The following is a 20,016-nucleotide window of genomic DNA, read 5'->3' as shown; positions in this document are numbered from 1 at the left end:
ACCACAGTGGTGTCTTGCGCGAAATAGCGGTCAACAGCCGGCGACACCACAGTCGTGTCATGTGTATAGTATTGCTCAGTGGCCAGCGACATCACAGTCGTGTCATGTGTGTAGTATCTCTCAGTGACCAGTGACACCACAGTGGTGTCGTGAGTAAAATAGCTGTCAACAGCCGGCGACACCACAGTGGTGTCATGTGTATAGTACCGCTCAGTGGCTGGCTACACCACAGTGGTGTCGTGCGCGAAATAGCGGTCAACGGCCAGCGACACCACAGTCGTGTCATGAGTATAGTATTGTTCAGTGGCCAGCGACACCACAGTCGTGTCATGTGTATAGTATCTCTTAGTGACCTGCGACACCACAGTGGTGTCGTGTGTATAATATCTCTCAGTGATCAGCGACACCACAGTGGTGTCGTGAGTGAAATAGCAGTCAACGGTCGGCGACACCACAGTGGTGTCATGTGTATAGTAGCTCTCAGTGACCAGCGACACCATAGTGGTGTCGTGTGTATAGTATCGCTCAGTGGCTGGGTACTCCACAGTGGTGTTGTGCGCGAAATAGCGTTCAAGGGCCGTCGACACCACAGTGGTTACATGTGTATAGTATCTCTCAGTGGCTGGCTACACCACAGTGGTGTCGTGTGCGAAATAGCGGTCAAAGGCCGGCGGCACCACAGTCGTGTCATGTGTATAGTATTGCTCAGTGGCCGGCGACACCACGGTGGTGTTGTGATTGAAATAGCTGTCAACGGCCGGCGACCCAACAGTGGTGTCATGTGTATAGTACTGCTTAGTGGCTGGCTTCACCACAGTGGTGTCGTGCGCGAAATTGCGGCCAACGGCCGCCGACTCCACCATGGTGTCATGTGTATAGTATCGTTCAGTAACCGGCGGCACCACCGTGGTGTCGCGCCCGAAATAGCGGTCAACGGCCTCCGATAGCACAGTATTGTTATGTGTATAGTATCTCTCAGTCACCAGCGACACCACAGTTGTGTCGTCAGTGAAATAGCTGTCAACGGCCGGTGACCCAACAGTGGTGTCATGTGTATAGTACCGCTTAGTGGCTGGCTACACCACAGTGGTGTCGTGCGCGAAGTAGAGGTCAACGGCCGCCGACACCACAGTGGTGTCATGTGTATTTTACTGCTCAGTGGCCAGCTACACCACAGTGGTGTCGTGAGTGAATTAGCGGTCAACGGCCGCCGACACCATAGTTGTGTCATGTGTATAGTATCGTTCAGTGTCCGGCGGCACCACAGTCGTGTCGTGCGCGAAATAGCAGTCAACGACCGGCGGCACCACAGTGGTGTCGTGAACATAGTATCTCGCAGTGGCCGGTGACAGCACTTTAGTATCTTTTTCGTTCTGTTGGTGGTTTGTTTAGGTATCAATATGTTACATACATCAACAAGTTTTTTGTTTTTACAGGTATTTGCGCCCTTTCATCATGGCAGTCGAAAGAGACGATACGATTATTTACGATGATTGCGCGGACGTCTTGTCTGGCGTTCTGGACGACTTGTGCGATTGGGGAGAAGACATTTGGTATCAAAAAAATGAAACTGAAGCGGAGTCGTCGAAAGATAGTGAACTACGTCCAAGAAGAACTCGGCGAACTCTACGGTTGCCAACTGATTCGGATGAAGCAGACGGAGAAGACAGACTGTGATTTACTGAGGACCATTAATAAATTTGAAGGATCTCCAGGTCTTCACATATTTCCAGACGATACACAGAGTTTCGTGGATATCGTAGAATTATATATTGGAAACTATCTATCTGAATATATTAGCAACGGAAGCAACAAGTATTACAGTCTAAATTGCAATAGAAAGAAACTGGATTTTAAAAAATGCCAAATTTGTCGACGTTACGGGACCCAAACTTAGAAAATAGTTTGGGCTTGCCGTCCTTATGGGAATTGTAAAAAAAGATTGTTGGTCAACGAATCCGTTGATAGGCACACCGATATTTCGCAAAACGATGTCCCGCAACCAATTCAGACAAATATTATCATTTTCACATTTTTCAGACAGCACCAATAAACCGGATAATGCCGACCAGTTTTTCAAAGTGCAATTGGTAATTGATTATTTTTCCAAAAAGTTTAAAGAAACGTTTAATCTAAATCAAAACGTCTCATTTGATGTAGGAATGATACGGTGGCGTGGACAGTTAAATTTTAAAGTTTACAATCCGTCGAAAATTACGAAACGTGGGGTACTTATTCGGATGCTGTATGATTCGAGTATGGGGTACATTTCCTCATTCAAGATATATTCCGAGGCTGGACAGCCTTTAGCAAAAATAGTGATGGAACTATTGACACCCTCTTATGGAAAGTAGCATCATCTCTACATGGATAATTATTGTAACAGTGTAGAACTTGCAGAGAAGTTACTTGAAAGGAAAATTCGAGTTTGTGGAACGATACGCCAAAATAGAGGATTTCCGGAAAAATTAAAACGCGCAAAAGTCTCTGTGTTTGAAGTTTGTCATCAACGGAAAGGTGACAAGTGGCCGGCGACAAGCCAAGTAATCCGAATTAGCGCTGCCGGCGCCAAGCGAATAAATTTGTACAAGACGTGTTAATACTGAATCCAGAAATGTGTGGTTTATGAGGAGCTACTCAACCATTGTACCTTATTCCTTTTAACTGCCTACACACAGTAATTGTGATAACTAGACTGGCGATAGCACTGTGGAAATCACGAGTGATTCCTTGCACTGAGTTCACGCGATTTTCTACCACCACACTCCGCAATGCTCGACGGGCCCCCTGTCCGTCAGTACGCGAAGAGTGCTTGCTCTCGGTTCGGCTGAGGCTGTTCATTCTCGTTCCCAGCTCACAGTAGCATCACAAAACGTCTACTTGGGCAGCTTTAGAAAGGATGAACAATTGATTACGGACTTACGGTTCAGGTGACATCCAGAGACTGGTACACTTCGGAGACGCGGAGTTCGGCTATCAACCCCTTCAGCTGTTCCTGCTTCTCTACTGACAATACGATACTCATACAATGCTCCACGCATCCTTTTATATAGACAGGTCCGCCACTCATGACATGCAGTGCTCAATTCAGCATTACATATACACTCCTGGAAATGGAAAAAAGAACACATTGACACCGGTGTGTCAGACCCACCATACTTGCTCCGGACACTGCGAGAGGGCTGTACAAGCAATGATCACACGCACGGCACAGCGGACACACCAGGAACCGCGGTGTTGGTCGTCGAATGGCGCTAGCTGCGCATCATTTGTGCACCGCCGCCGTCAGTGTCAGCCAGTTTGCCGTGGCATACGGAGCTCCATCGCAGACTTTAACACTGGTAGCATGCCGCGACAGCGTGGACGTGAACCGTATGTGCAGTTGACGGACTTTGAGCGAGGGCGTATAGTGGGCATGCGGGAGGCCGCGTGGACGTACCGCCGAATTGCTCAACACGTGGGGCGTGAGGTCTCCACAGTACATCGATGTTGTCGCCAGTGGTCGGCGGAAGGTGCACGTGCCCGTCGACCTGGGACCGGACCGCAGCGACGCACGGATGCACGCCAAGACCGTAGGATCCTACGCAGTGCCGTAGGGGACCGCACCGCCACTTCCCAGCAAATTAGGGACACTGTTGCTCCTGGGGTATCGGCGAGGACCATTTGCCACCGTCTCCATGAAGCTGGGCTACGGTCCCGCACACCGTTAGGCCGTCTTCCGCTCACGCCCCAACATCGTGCAGCCCGCCTCCAGTGGTGTCGCGACAGGCGTGAATAGAGGGACGAATGGAGACGTGTCGTCTTCAGCGATGAGAGTCGCTTCTGCCTTGGTGCCAATGATGGTCGTATGCGTGTTTGGCGCCGTGCAGGTGAGCGCCACAATCAGGACTGCATACGACCGAGGCACACACGGCCAACACCTGGCATCATGGTGTGGGGAGCGATCTCCTACACTGGCCGTACAACACTGGTGATCGTCGAGGGGACACTGAATAGTGCACGGTACATCCAAACCGTCATCGAACCCATCGTTCTACCATTCCTAGACCGGCAAGGGAACTTGCTGTTCCAACAGGACAATGCACGTCCGCATGTATCCCGTGCCACCCAACGTGCTCTAGAAGGTGTAAGTCAACTACCGGTCGTCTCACGCGGTCTGCACGTCCAGCACGAACGTTGGTCCAACTGAGGCGCCAGGTGGAAATGGCATGGCAAGCCGTTCCACAGGACTACATCCAACATCTCTACGATCGTCTCGATGGGAGAATAGCAGCCTGCATTGCTGCGAAAGGTGGATATACACTGTACTAGTGCCGACATTGTGCATGCTCTGTTGCCTGTGTCTATGTGCCTGTGGTTCTGTCAGTGTGATCATGTGATGTATCTGACCCCAGGAATGTGTCAATAAAGTTTCCCCTTCCTGGGACAATGAATTCACGGTGTTCTTATTTCAATTTCCAGGAGTGTAGATGGCGGGATACTTTGGGTCAGATAGTGCAAGTGTGTCCCATTGTTGCGTTGCAATATATACGATATTGCAGTGCCTGTGTTATTCCGAATTACGATGCAGTGTTACTTCGCACAGGCGAGCACTCTAACATCGTATTCATCCGCCGACACCGGGCAAGCGAATTTCAAGTAGTGTCTCCCCTGTACTAATGTACAAGTGCAGGGCGTAAACATATAGCTGAAGACATATGGAAGTTTCGGTGTGGCCGTGAGTCGCGTTCGGATAGCCAAATGGTGAGGCGACCGCTCGCGATCCGAGCCCTGGTGCGGCACAAATTTTCACTCTCGTCATCCCATTATACAGCAGACGGTTATCAATACCCGCAACTGGAAGTACATTTAATGTGTATAATTACAATAGGCAATATCCAACCATAGATTAATCGAATAAATGTTGGAAACAATACCTCGAGAGTACGGTTTACATTAAACAGTTAGTAAGTTTCTTTCTTGATTTTTTTTTAATTTTGATTAAGTGTCTCAACCTTTAAACCATGTAAAGTTGAAAAATAACTTTAAGATTTGATGTTTCCTGTAATGACGTTCTGGTTTCCACAATGCCGTACTAAAACAGGGTTAAATAGATTCAAAGCACATCGAGTGTGAGAGTTGTTTTGGGATAAAGAGCTTCGTACTACAGGGCGCTTTTATATCACCACCTCACATTACTTTCTCCAGAGACATAGACTTGGTTGACGACTGTATTCTCCCACACTGACCTAGCGGTCTAAGGCGCTGCAGTCATGGACTGTGCGGCTGGTCCCGGCGGAGGTTCCAGTCCTCTCTCGGGCATGGGTGTGTGTGTTTGTCCTTAGGATAATTTAAGTTAATTAGTGTGTAAGCTTAGGGACTGATGACCTTAGCAGTTAAGTCGCACAAGATTTCACACACATTTGAACATTTCTCCCACACTGAGTTGTAGCAGCTCAATATTGCGGACTTGGATCTTTGCGATATCAGTGCATGTTTCTGAAAAATTTATTTTATGACACTTTATCCAGAATTGGATTACGCGTTTAAAGTAACTTTCGCTAAATGATTTTTGAACGAGGGAGCAACGTGTGCAGTGAAGTAACAGAAGAACGCTACGATTCTTGGAACATGGCTTTTAAGTGTACAGAATAATGGGGAAGGAGAAAGAAAGAAGTCTCAGAGTGACTTGGGTTGTGGCATTTTACACCAGCGTCACGACATTAAGTGTGTCTGTTGTTCCAGACGGCCGGCCGCTGTGGCCGAGTGGTTCTAGGCGCTTCAGTCCGGAACCACGCTGCTGCTACGGTCGCAGGTTCGAATCCTGCCTCGGACATGGATGTGTGTGACGGCCTTAGCTTAAGTAGATTTAAGTAGTTCTAAGTTCTAGGGGACTGATGACATCAGATGTTAAGTCCCATAGTGCTTAGAGCCATTTGAATTTGTTCCAGATGAGTTATAATTTGTTTCGTCTTTCCAGAGCCATCACTGGAGAGTCTGAGATCCTGGAGCGTATACTGAACCCCACCAAGTACGACCGCAACGTGAGGCCGCCAGCAGAAAACGGCACAGGTAAGCAGGCTACCCAGTGACACAGGGCGTAGGCCAGCTTCCCAGCCTCTGTTGTTCATAACACACTGAAAGGAACCCGTCAGCAGAAAACGGCACAGGTAAGCAGGCTACCCAGTGACACAGGGCGTAGGCCAGCTTCCCAGCCTCTGTTGTTCATAACAGACTGAAAGGAACCCGCCAGCAGAAAACGGCACAGGTAAGCAGGCTACCCAGTGACACAGGGCGTAGGCCAGCTTCCCAGCCTCTGTTGTTCATAACAGACTGAAAGGAACCCGCCAGCAGAAAACGGCATAGGTAAGCAGGCTACCCAGTGACACAGGGCGTAGGCCAGCTTCCCAGCCTCTGTTGTTCATAACATACTGAAAGGAACCCGCCAGCAGAAAACGGCACAGGTAAGCAGGCTACCCAGTGACACAGGGCGTAGGCCAGCTTCCCAGCCTCTGTTGTTCATAACACACTGAAAGGAACCCGCCAGCAGAAAACGGCACAGGTAAGCAGGCTACCCAGTGACACAGGGCGTAGGCCAGCTTCCCAGCCTCTGTTGTTCATAACACACTGAAAGGAACCCGCCAGCAGAAAACGGCACAGGTAAGCAGGCTACCCAGTGACACAGGGCGTAGGCCAGCTTCCCAGCCTCTGTTGTTCATAACACACTGAAAGGAACCCGCCAGCAGAAAACGGCACAGGTAAGCAGGCTACCCAGTGACACAGGGCGTAGGCCAGCTTCCCAGCCTCTGTTGTTCATAACACACTGAAAGGAACCCGCCAGCAGAAAACGGCACAGGTAAGCAGGCTACCCAGTGACACAGGGCGTAGGCCAGCTTCCCAGCCTCTGTTGTTCATAACATACTGAAAGGAACCCGCCAGCAGAAAACGGCACAGGTAAGCAGGCTACCCAGTGACACAGGGCGTAGGCCAGCTTCCCAGCCTCTGTTGTTCATAACATACTGAAAGGAACCCACCAGCAGAAAACGGCACAGGTAAGCAGGCTACCCAGTGACACAGGGCGTAGGCCAGCTTCCCAGCCTCTGTTGTTCATAACACACTGAAAGGAACCCGCCAGCAGAAAACGGCACAGGTAAGCAGGCTACCCAGTGACACAGGGCGTAGGCCAGCTTCCCAGCCTCTGTTGTTCATAACAGACTGAAAGGAACCCGCCAGCAGAAAACGGCACAGGTAAGCAGGCTACCCAGTGACACAGGGCGTAGGCCAGCTTCCCAGCCTCTGTTGTTCATAACAGACTGAAAGGAACCCGCCAGCAGAAAACGGCATAGGTAAGCAGGCTACCCAGTGACACAGGGCGTAGGCCAGCTTCCCAGCCTCTGTTGTTCATAACATACTGAAAGGAACCCGCCAGCAGAAAACGGCACAGGTAAGCAGGCTACCCAGTGACACAGGGCGTAGGCCAGCTTCCCAGCCTCTGTTGTTCATAACACACTGAAAGGAACCCGCCAGCAGAAAACGGCACAGGTAAGCAGGCTACCCAGTGACACAGGGCGTAGGCCAGCTTCCCAGCCTCTGTTGTTCATAACACACTGAAAGGAACCCGCCAGCAGAAAACGGCACAGGTAAGCAGGCTACCCAGTGACACAGGGCGTAGGCCAGCTTCCCAGCCTCTGTTGTTCATAACACACTGAAAGGAACCCGCCAGCAGAAAACGGCACAGGTAAGCAGGCTACCCAGTGACACAGGGCGTAGGCCAGCTTCCCAGCCTCTGTTGTTCATAACATACTGAAAGGAACCCGCCAGCAGAAAACGGCACAGGTAAGCAGGCTACCCAGTGACACAGGGCGTAGGCCAGCTTCCCAGCCTCTGTTGTTCATAACACACTGAAAGGAACCCGCCAGCAGAAAACGGCACAGGTAAGCAGGCTACCCAGTGACACAGGGCGTAGGCCAGCTTCCCAGCCTCTGTTGTTCATAACATACTGAAAGGAACCCACCAGCAGAAAACGGCACAGGTAAGCAGGCTACCCAGTGACACAGGGCGTAGGCCAGCTTCCCAGCCTCTGTTGTTCATAACACACTGAAAGGAACCCGCCAGCAGAAAACGGCACAGGTAAGCAGGCTACCCAGTGACACAGGGCGTAGGCCAGCTTCCCAGCCTCTGTTGTTCATAACATACTGAAAGGAACCCGCCAGCAGAAAACGGCACAGGTAAGCAGGCTACCCAGTGACACAGGGCGTAGGCCAGCTTCCCAGCCTCTGTTGTTCATAACACACTGAAAGGAACCCGCCAGCAGAAAACGGCACAGGTAAGCAGGCTACCCAGTGACACAGGGCGTAGGCCAGCTTCCCAGCCTCTGTTGTTCATAACACACTGAAAGGAACCCGCCAGCAGAAAACGGCACAGGTAAGCAGGCTACCCAGTGACACAGGGCGTAGGCCAGCTTCCCAGCCTCTGTTGTTCATAACATACTGAAAGGAACCCGCCAGCAGAAAACGGCACAGGTAAGCAGGCTACCCAGTGACACAGGGCGTAGGCCAGCTTCCCAGCCTCTGTTGTTCATAACACACTGAAAGGAACCCGCCAGCAGAAAACGGCACAGGTAAGCAGGCTACCCAGTGACACAGGGCGTAGGCCAGCTTCCCAGCCTCTGTTGTTCATAACACACTGAAAGGAACCCGCCAGCAGAAAACGGCACAGGTAAGCAGGCTACCCAGTGACACAGGGCGTAGGCCAGCTTCCCAGCCTCTGTTGTTCATAACACACTGAAAGGAACCCGCCAGCAGAAAACGGCACAGGTAAGCAGGCTACCCAGTGACACAGGGCGTAGGCCAGCTTCCCAGCCTCTGTTGTTCATAACATACTGAAAGGAACCCGCCAGCAGAAAACGGCACAGGTAAGCAGGCTACCCAGTGACACAGGGCGTAGGCCAGCTTCCCAGCCTCTGTTGTTCATAACACACTGAAAGGAACCCGCCAGCAGAAAACGGCACAGGTAAGCAGGCTACCCAGTGACACAGGGCGTAGGCCAGCTTCCCAGCCTCTGTTGTTCATAACACACTGAAAGGAACCCGCCAGCAGAAAACGGCACAGGTAAGCAGGCTACCCAGTGACACAGGGCGTAGGCCAGCTTCCCAGCCTCTGTTGTTCATAACATACTGAAAGGAACCCGCCAGCAGAAAACGGCACAGGTAAGCAGGCTACCCAGTGACACAGGGCGTAGGCCAGCTTCCCAGCCTCTGTTGTTCATAACACACTGAAAGGAACCCGCCAGCAGAAAACGGCACAGGTAAGCAGGCTACCCAGTGACACAGGGCGTAGGCCAGCTTCCCAGCCTCTGTTGTTCATAACATACTGAAAGGAACCCGCCAGCAGAAAACGGCACAGGTAAGCAGGCTACCCAGTGACACAGGGCGTAGGCCAGCTTCCCAGCCTCTGTTGTTCATAACACACTGAAAGGAACCCGCCAGCAGAAAACGGCACAGGTAAGCAGGCTACCCAGTGACACAGGGCGTAGGCCAGCTTCCCAGCCTCTGTTGTTCATAACACACTGAAAGGAACCCGCCAGCAGAAAACGGCACAGGTAAGCAGGCTACCCAGTGACACAGGGCGTAGGCCAGCTTCCCAGCCTCTGTTGTTCATAACATACTGAAAGGAACCCGCCAGCAGAAAACGGCACAGGTAAGCAGGCTACCCAGTGACACAGGGCGTAGGCCAGCTTCCCAGCCTCTGTTGTTCATAACACACTGAAAGGAACCCGCCAGCAGAAAACGGCACAGGTAAGCAGGCTACCCAGTGACACAGGGCGTAGGCCAGCTTCCCAGCCTCTGTTGTTCATAACACACTGAAAGGAACCCGCCAGCAGAAAACGGCACAGGTAAGCAGGCTACCCAGTGACACAGGGCGTAGGCCAGCTTCCCAGCCTCTGTTGTTCATAACATACTGAAAGGAACCCGCCAGCAGAAAACGGCACAGGTAAGCAGGCTACCCAGTGACACAGGGCGTAGGCCAGCTTCCCAGCCTCTGTTGTTCATAACACACTGAAAGGAACCCGCCAGCAGAAAACGGCACAGGTAAGCAGGCTACCCAGTGACACAGGGCGTAGGCCAGCTTCCCAGCCTCTGTTGTTCATAACATACTGAAAGGAACCCACCAGCAGAAAACGGCACAGGTAAGCAGGCTACCCAGTGACACAGGGCGTAGGCCAGCTTCCCAGCCTCTGTTGTTCATAACACACTGAAAGGAACCCGCCAGCAGAAAACGGCACAGGTAAGCAGGCTACCCAGTGACACAGGGCGTAGGCCAGCTTCCCAGCCTCTGTTGTTCATAACATACTGAAAGGAACCCGCCAGCAGAAAACGGCACAGGTAAGCAGGCTACCCAGTGACACAGGGCGTAGGCCAGCTTCCCAGCCTCTGTTGTTCATAACACACTGAAAGGAACCCGCCAGCAGAAAACGGCACAGGTAAGCAGGCTACCCAGTGACACAGGGCGTAGGCCAGCTTCCCAGCCTCTGTTGTTCATAACACACTGAAAGGAACCCGCCAGCAGAAAACGGCACAGGTAAGCAGGCTACCCAGTGACACAGGGCGTAGGCCAGCTTCCCAGCCTCTGTTGTTCATAACACACTGAAAGGAACCCGCCAGCAGAAAACGGCACAGGTAAGCAGGCTACCCAGTGACACAGGGCGTAGGCCAGCTTCCCAGCCTCTGTTGTTCATAACATACTGAAAGGAACCCGCCAGCAGAAAACGGCACAGGTAAGCAGGCTACCCAGTGACACAGGGCGTAGGCCAGCTTCCCAGCCTCTGTTGTTCATAACATACTGAAAGGAACCCACCAGCAGAAAACGGCACAGGTAAGCAGGCTACCCAGTGACACAGGGCGTAGGCCAGCTTCCCAGCCTCTGTTGTTCATAACACACTGAAAGGAACCCGCCAGCAGAAAACGGCACAGGTAAGCAGGCTACCCAGTGACACAGGGCGTAGGCCAGCTTCCCAGCCTCTGTTGTTCATAACAGACTGAAAGGAACCCGCCAGCAGAAAACGGCACAGGTAAGCGGGCTACCCAGTGACACAGGGCGTACGCCAGCTTCCCAGCCTCTGTTGTTCATAACACACTGAAAGGAACCCGCCAGCAGAAAACGGCACAGGTAAGCAGGCTACCCAGTGACACAGGGCGTAGGCCAGCTTCCCAGCCTCTGTTGTTCATAACACACTGAAAGGAACCCGCCAGCAGAAAACGGCACAGGTAAGCAGGCTACCCAGTGACACAGGGCGTAGGCCAGCTTCCCAGCCTCTGTTGTTCATAACATACTGAAAGGAACCCACCAGCAGAAAACGGCACAGGTAAGCAGGCTACCCAGTGACACAGGGCGTAGGCCAGCTTCCCAGCCTCTGTTGTTCATAACATACTGAAAGGAACCCACCAGCAGAAAACGGCACAGGTAAGCAGGCTACCCAGTGACACAGGGCGTAGGCCAGCTTCCCAGCCTCTGTTGTTCATAACATACTGAAAGGAACCCGCCAGCAGAAAACGGCACAGGTAAGCAGGCTACCCAGTGACACAGGGCGTAGGCCAGCTTCCCAGCCTCTGTTGTTCATAACACACTGAAAGGAACCCGCCAGCAGAAAACGGCACAGGTAAGCAGGCTACCCAGTGACACAGGGCGTAGGCCAGCTTCCCAGCCTCTGTTGTTCATAACACACTGAAAGGAACCCGCCAGCAGAAAACGGCACAGGTAAGCAGGCTACCCAGTGACACAGGGCGTAGGCCAGCTTCCCAGCCTCTGTTGTTCATAACACACTGAAAGGAACCCGCCAGCAGAAAACGGCACAGGTAAGCAGGCTACCCAGTGACACAGGGCGTAGGCCAGCTTCCCAGCCTCTGTTGTTCATAACATACTGAAAGGAACCCGCCAGCAGAAAACGGCACAGGTAAGCAGGCTACCCAGTGACACAGGGCGTAGGCCAGCTTCCCAGCCTCTGTTGTTCATAACATACTGAAAGGAACCCACCAGCAGAAAACGGCACAGGTAAGCAGGCTACCCAGTGACACAGGGCGTAGGCCAGCTTCCCAGCCTCTGTTGTTCATAACACACTGAAAGGAACCCGCCAGCAGAAAACGGCACAGGTAAGCAGGCTACCCAGTGACACAGGGCGTAGGCCAGCTTCCCAGCCTCTGTTGTTCATAACAGACTGAAAGGAACCCGCCAGCAGAAAACGGCACAGGTAAGCGGGCTACCCAGTGACACAGGGCGTACGCCAGCTTCCCAGCCTCTGTTGTTCATAACACACTGAAAGGAACCCGCCAGCAGAAAACGGCACAGGTAAGCAGGCTACCCAGTGACACAGGGCGTAGGCCAGCTTCCCAGCCTCTGTTGTTCATAACACACTGAAAGGAACCCGCCAGCAGAAAACGGCACAGGTAAGCAGGCTACCCAGTGACACAGGGCGTAGGCCAGCTTCCCAGCCTCTGTTGTTCATAACATACTGAAAGGAACCCACCAGCAGAAAACGGCACAGGTAAGCAGGCTACCCAGTGACACAGGGCGTAGGCCAGCTTCCCAGCCTCTGTTGTTCATAACATACTGAAAGGAACCCACCAGCAGAAAACGGCACAGGTAAGCAGGCTACCCAGTGACACAGGGCGTAGGCCAGCTTCCCAGCCTCTGTTGTTCATAACACACTGAAAGGAACCCGCCAGCAGAAAACGGCACAGGTAAGCAGGCTACCCAGTGACACAGGGCGTAGGCCAGCTTCCCAGCCTCTGTTGTTCATAACAGACTGAAAGGAACCATCATAGTGAGGTCGAGAGGCTTTCCAGCATTGCTAGCAATACAAATTACATCTTATTCTAGCCGTCCATTATGGAAGTCTTTCACAAACTTATTTGGTACTTTAAATCCTCGGAAACGGTACGAAAATTTCATCTTAAGAATACCAAGAAGTTGCTTTATTTATTATGTTTTTGTTGACAACTTGTTTCCCCAAGCAGTTTCCTTACATTCGACATAAAACTTCGGTACAGCAATTTCTAATAGAAGAAGGTGTAGGCGTAAAATACAAACACACTTAATAGATTTCGATCAAAGTTGGTACGGTGGCTTCTAATTACGAATCTGGCATACGCAGGCCTCACGTTCAAGCTAAGGCAGCGTTTACTGAGTTTAATACGTTCGATGTCTTTAGGCAGCTCTAACTTGTTACGTTGATGTGAGAGTATCTGGAACGCAGACTGTAAGAAAGCTGACGAATCGAGGTGGCCGTTCCAATTATACGTACTTCAAATATCTTATTTATCGCACTATTAAGGACATATGCATTTCAGCTGTTTTTATTTTTCAATACTGGTATATTCTCACGTATTTTAGTTTGGTAGTGAGTTTTATAGTACTCGCCCGTTATTGTGTTATACGTTACCAGGCAGCTGATGACAAAAACGTTTTCTTATCTCAGGAAACACTGTCCATAACCTTTCACGCAGATGAAATAAGCTTCGTTTCCTCTTTGCGGCGAATCACCCGCTTCCACCTACCACTTTTCTGGTTTTTACCGTTTTTGCTTGAAACTGTTACCTCACGTCTCATGTAAATAACAAATTGGCCATTAAAATCGGATTGATTCTTTGTAAAACCAGTCAAACGTTACTTAGCATTCCGTTTGCCCCTGTTGTTTTGTCCAGAGTTTAATTAATGTGGAATCTATTTTGAAAGAACCTTCTTACAGTTAATACTCGTGTAAGAGCTTCTATTACGGCTGTGGCGTAAGCAATTTCAGATACATTTAACTGTCGATCTTCCAGTGCTAGTCTATAAACTTCCCCGAAGTTTTGATCTTTGGGTGAAAGAATGAGATATCCTTGACATGCATTACCCTGAGGAAAGTACGGCAGCGTTTGAATTCAGCTGCCATTTTATTTACTGCAAATTAATGCACCGTTTGTTTACAAACATTCATCATCAGCTTGTGTAGAATTACCATTAGCGACAAACCATCCGCATAGAAGTATTTTATGTCGTCAAAGTATTTCAATTTATTCGTTTGAACGAAACACGCGCAACAGGATTATTTTAAAACGCGTATAAACGTAGTGTTCTACAGATCTGGTTCACTTTATTTCCTAACAAAACAGAAACAAAATTCGCCGATTTCAGAGATATTTCTGTGCCACCCTACGATCTAAACACGCAGACCTGTTCTGTATCGGCCGTATTAGTAAAAGTTCTGCAATATATGTCTGTATGATAGCAGTTTTGTTCTCCAATCATTGACCAACATGAACTGCACCTTAATCATTCTTTGTTAAACTGTGATACTGATTCCCTACTGCTTCATAATTTATACACTTTTTCCGCCTTTCTGCTGGGGATGTCAACATTTTTGTTTACTGCGCATCAATGTGTAATCAAAATTGTAAATATAACAACATCCAGTATCACTGAAAAGAGTCGATATGGGCACAGTAATGCCTCCCATCCCCATTCTAAACAAAACAATGTTCTTGGCTAGAAAGTGTAGCACTAAAAGTTAAAGAAGTAAATAAATAACTAATCGATCATCTAAGTGTTATTCTTTTCGTAACTCTTCATGTATGCCTGGATTTCACTCAACATTAAAAAAAAGGGGTTCTTGTTAACTTAAAACCACTTTAATGACTCTGTGCATCCTAACGAATGTTGAAATTGTGGGGTTTCATAGCATTGCTAAGGTTCTCACTGACTACTTAAAACTCAAATAGAAATCATGTGTTAGTAACAAACATTGAAACAAAAAACAAATATCCCTGCTTTGCACTGTCTTATATCACAAGTTACATACAATTTTTATGATTAACAAGACTTTACCACAGTCACTAAGACTGAAAACAATACTTCAAAGTATGCCAAATCATCTGGATACACAAACTTCTTAGCACAGTTAATAACATGAGGATCGCAGTACCTATACTTGCGGCGAAGCACGTTCGACTCTCTCTCCTTTTATCTCTTTAGTTATCGCACCACAACTTTCCTTTCTGGAATCAAATTACGATTATAACCAATTAACATATGCAGTGAAGTTGAAGACAAATATAAATCGCAGCAAGATAAAAACGTGTTCTTTTAGCAACCCTGTACACTATAAGTGACTCTCGTTTGCATGAAGTAGTGTACCAAAAATACCACTGTATCTCCAAAACAGCAAGTGATCTTTAATCAGTTATTCGATTAAGTATAGGTATAATAATGGATCTGCTTGATCAGATTCTTCGTTTATCAAATTATGCCCATTTATTTTCGACCGAGGCAATGACATAAAAATACCATAAATACTTCTCGGTCGCTCACGACAGTAGGTAAATCCGTTTTACATGTCATTTTTCTGTGTCACTTCCCTCTCGTTTTCACCGTTCACTCCATATTGAATCTTAACTTTCTTTCATGGTTCATTAGTAGAATCGTGCACTTTACACTATACCTATCTAGTTATGTAAACCCAAATTACACCAAACAAAACAATATGCTCTCTCATGATCCTAAAACAGTTTACAAAACAGAACTACGACGTTAACGTTTGTACAATCAGATTTACAATTTACTTTTGAAAACATGGTACAGGTACTTTTGCATACAGTTACATAAGCATCATCTCTGGATGAAGATAAATTAATATAGTGGTAACGACTACTGGTAATTCCGCCTGGCGTGTGCTAATGTTCTATAGAAACAACAGATAGCGCTAGCGTGTTCTCACAACTGCTCGCCAATGATACGATAACTATAATGTTATTTTCTTCCAACTGCCCACCCCCTCTTCTTCACTCTGCACAATCTATGAGTCATATATTTAAGGAATAAAAAGTACTCTCCATCCTTGTAGATGCACCTTATAAGAGTTCAAAGCCCATGTCAGACCCACACGCATTGCTAAAATTAGAAGATGAAACGAGAATCCCAAATAGTTTTGTCAGCAACGCCGTAATGGAGGTCGTTTGCCATTGACTTATTTTCTGATCTGTCCACAATTCTGATCTGTCCACATCTTCATTATGAAGATGGCCCCTCTGGGTGCTTGTGGAATGAAGTGATATGAGTATGCTTCTGTTATGGCTAAGGAAAGAATGAAAGATAGAGAAAACAAAAGGAAGCAGGTGGCATACGCCTCAAGAATAGTACGAAAGAGGCCGTCGAACGGAGTTTCTACATCTTATGGTGGAATCGCGAGATCAGGTCACCAGCAACTGTACGCCACTAACTGTTCTCTCCTTTCCTGCCCATTCTGGCTATTATAATAACAACTTACAGCACTGTTGTTACAGCTATTTTTTAGTCTTCTATTAGTTATATTTATGTGTTTACACTGAAAAATTTTATGTGCTTTCATCAGTGCATACGTAATAATTGTCGAGTCATAAGTTACTTATTTTAACTAAGGTGTGTAATTGATAGTGTACTGCGGCATTCGTGTGATCCTAAGATTGCGATGAACACTGTTGAACAGCAAATTTACCAACGATTACGACGTAAAACGAAGAATTTATATAGGAAGACAAGATTTCAGGAAACCGCTCAACGTTGTTCTGGGAAAAAGCTATAGAAATGAAACATGAAACCTCTTTTACTAGTTCCGGAAATTCTGTTAGACATTCAGCCTGGGACAGAGTTAAGTATTAGAGGAAACAGGGGCCAAAAGAACGAAAAATAAAAAATACTGAACTCTGTCTTCAGATGTTCCTTTTCAGAGCAAAATCGAGATATACCCAGCTCCAGTATCATCGCTAAGATCAGTCGAAGAAGAACGTTATTGGGATTTGAAATCAAATGAAATTAATAAAATTCAACAAGGATCTTGCGCACAGTGGAATTTCTACCAAGTAATTACACATATATTACAGCTGAATTAACTCCCCTCTTAATTATATTTGATCGCAAATCCTTTGGCTAGAAAATTTATTACAATGACCAGAAAAGGACACACATCACAGTGGTGAATAATAAGCAGCGAATCGGACAAAATCTGTCGTGCTATAATAAATCTTGAGGTCGTTAAGTGAACTGTGAATGCATTGAAGTTTACGCATTAGCCCATTAACACGACAAATTTTGCAGTTAAATTTATTGATCCTAAAATTAAATGTCAGCTAATATTCGCAACTCACATAATTATCTTCGAGAAAGCAACGCCATCAAGCTTCAACATTTAACTTTAACATCATAAAATATTAGTTGACAATGATTAACGTTAAAGGCAAATACAGACCGCGAAAAATGTGATTCTCCAACTTTAAACATATGTCGTCTTTGTTAACTATCTCCTGCTCCTGGTTTACAGGTATATAATTATAAAGACTATAGGCTCACGGAGAATTCCTCCCAGTAGACAAAATAAGAGTAGTATCATATATGCGTCTCATACTGCAAATCCGCTCCCATCGGAGGTTCGAGTCCTCCCTCGAGCATGGGTGCGTATGTTGTTCTTAGTGTAAGTTAGTTCAATTAGTGTGAAGTCTAGGGACCGATGACCTCAGCAGTTTGGTCCCTTAGAAATTCAAACACGTTGTACCGCAAATATTTTAGAGGGAATGGTTTAAGTCTGCTAGACGAGTCCATTCATTTAGATATTATTCATCACGGTACAGAAATTCGATGGGTGGTGTATCACTTTAATAAGGTCCTGAACTGATAAAAAATATATCTCCCCAACTTTAATATAAGACTTACGGGTGTGGTGTACGTCATGGAGTCTGCGCTAACAAAGGTAATGTACGGTACATTTGTCAGTCCACTTTCTTTTTACGGTCCCGTACATTAATCGGTAAAAACAGAACCCTTAAAGGGTCGCTTTGTTGTCTGTCTGTCTGCCTATCTGTCTGTTCGACTGTTAAAAACCCTTTTTCCCTTTTTCTCAGGAACGGATAAAGGTATCAAGATGAGATACATGTCACATACTACAGTTGATGGTCGCTGGGCAGCGTAGGAAATTCTAGCATTGAAGTCAATTCAGTGAAAAGATACAGTCGTTCATGTGGCATATTCAGATAATCGCGTATTCACTTAACAAACACTGCGTGGCACTTCCCATTGACGTAAAATTACGAAATTTGGCAAGAAGCAAAGTTTCATAGTAAAAGCACAGAAAAAATTAGAAAATTTTTAATTTGTAATTATATAATCAGTAAAAATTTAAGGCAAAGAGTAGCAATGTGAGCTTCTAAGTCGATGCAGTCAAAAGATTTGGTCATTTATGTCACGTACTGGATACTAGCAAACTCACTAATGAAAACGTGTTGGATACTTCCCATTGACATGGAATCATGAAATTTGGCCATAAGCGTGCTTTCACATTAAAAATAAGGGAAAAAGTTGTAAAATTTTCATTGTATCACACGAGAAAAACATATTTTTTTGTCATTTGTTATCCGGCTCTCTGTCTGTTGAAACACTTTTTCTCAGGACCTTCTATGGAGAATATGTTGTGAGAAAAAGTCTTCATGGCTGGACTGGCGGGATCCGTATCGTAAGACTAGGAATCAGTATTTTAAGATTTTCTGATGCCACCACACTGTGCGCAGAATCACAAGTGCAAATCAAGGAACTACTGGATAGAGTCAGGAGAGAAAGCGAGCAACTTGGATTGTCAATCAATAAGAAAAATACCAAGATCATGATAATAAACAGGGGTGAGTCACTAGCAGCTACTGATATATTACCCGAATATGAAGAAGTTGATCACTTTGTCTACCTGGACACAGTGGTTCAGAAGAGGGTGGCTTTACACAGGAAGTACGATGCGGAATTGTTCTGGGTAAGGATGCTGCATCGAAGCTGACAGTGATTTGGAAGGATCGAGTCCTAAACATACTTGTTAAATTGAGAGTGCTGAAATCTCTGATGTTTCCAGTTTTCCCTTGCTGCGCTGAGACATGGACAATAACTGAAGGGGACCGCAATAGAAGTGATGCTTTTGAAACGTGGATGGGCAAACGGATGAACAAATCAGTCCTTCAAGAACTCAGGGTGGAGAAAAGGTTGTTCAGTTTTTGTTTCCAGCGAATCCCGCCACACAGTTCGACGTCAGGAGGATAACTTGGAAAAGATGCAAGGAGAGGCACACATTTCAAATGGTTCAAATGGCTCTGAGCACTATGGGACTTAACTTCTGAGGTTATCAGTACCCTAGAACTTACAACTACTTAAACCTAACTAACCTAAGGACATCACACACATCCACGCCCGAGGCAGGATTCGAACCTGCGTCCGTAGCAGCAGCGCGGTTCCGGACTGAAGCGCCTAGAACCGCTCGGTCACCCCGTCCCGTAGGCACACTGTAATCAGTCGTAATCCCATTAGTTTTCATTAGTCTTGCATATCTAGCCTTAAAGGATAGGTATAATGGCAGTTTGTTTTATCGTCTTTCTGCAAAGAGCGTAACGCAGTTGAGGAGTTGGAGCTACACCATATGTACGAAATTTTACTTCAGTCGAGGACGTTTGTATGTTTTATTAATTACACCTGGTCAAATCAGCCTTGTCATGTTGAGCTTCATTATTTTACTGTTATGTCAGCCGTGCGGGATTAGCCGAGCGGTCTGGGGCGCTGCAGTCATGGACTGTGCAGCGGTGCCGGCGGAGGTTCGAGTCCTCCCTCGGGCTTGGGTGTGTGTGTTTGTCCTTAGGATAATTTAGGTTAAATAGTGTGTAAGCTTGTGGACTGATGACCTTAGCAGTTAAGTCCCGTAAGATTTCACACACATTTGGAACACTGTTATGTCAACAGTTCTTCATAAAAAGTGTTTATAAGGACTTTTATATTTCTTTTATATTAAATATCTAGTGGATCACGTATTCACTATGATATGAGCCACTTCGCTAGGTTCTAGCTTTTGACGAACTTCAATTTTGTATTTTATCGAGACGATCTTCATCAAATCTTTTTTAATTTTTTAATTTTTATTTCTAAAATGATGTAATAATTCGTATCAGATAGTTGTATGAATTTGTTAATGATTCTTTGCATAGGTTTTGAGGGCTCGCTTCACCAC

General features: G+C 47.1%; 1 protein-coding gene across 1 annotated transcript in view; it reads left to right on the top strand.

The window, feature by feature from the left end:
• The window catches only part of LOC126254879 (glutamate-gated chloride channel-like), a 208,177-nt gene that overhangs the window by 70,158 nt on the left and 118,003 nt on the right, over window positions 1–20,016 (top strand). The window contains exon 3 of the mRNA XM_049955350.1: window positions 5,960–6,051. Coding sequence (XP_049811307.1) covers window positions 5,960–6,051 — 92 coding nt within the window. The remainder of the gene's footprint in view (window positions 1–5,959; window positions 6,052–20,016) is intronic.

Source organism: Schistocerca nitens, chromosome 1, assembly GCF_023898315.1.
Source record: "Schistocerca nitens isolate TAMUIC-IGC-003100 chromosome 1, iqSchNite1.1, whole genome shotgun sequence".
NCBI classification, from domain to species: Eukaryota; Metazoa; Arthropoda; class Insecta; order Orthoptera; family Acrididae; genus Schistocerca; species Schistocerca nitens.
This window is presented reverse-complemented; position numbering and strand designations above follow the sequence as displayed.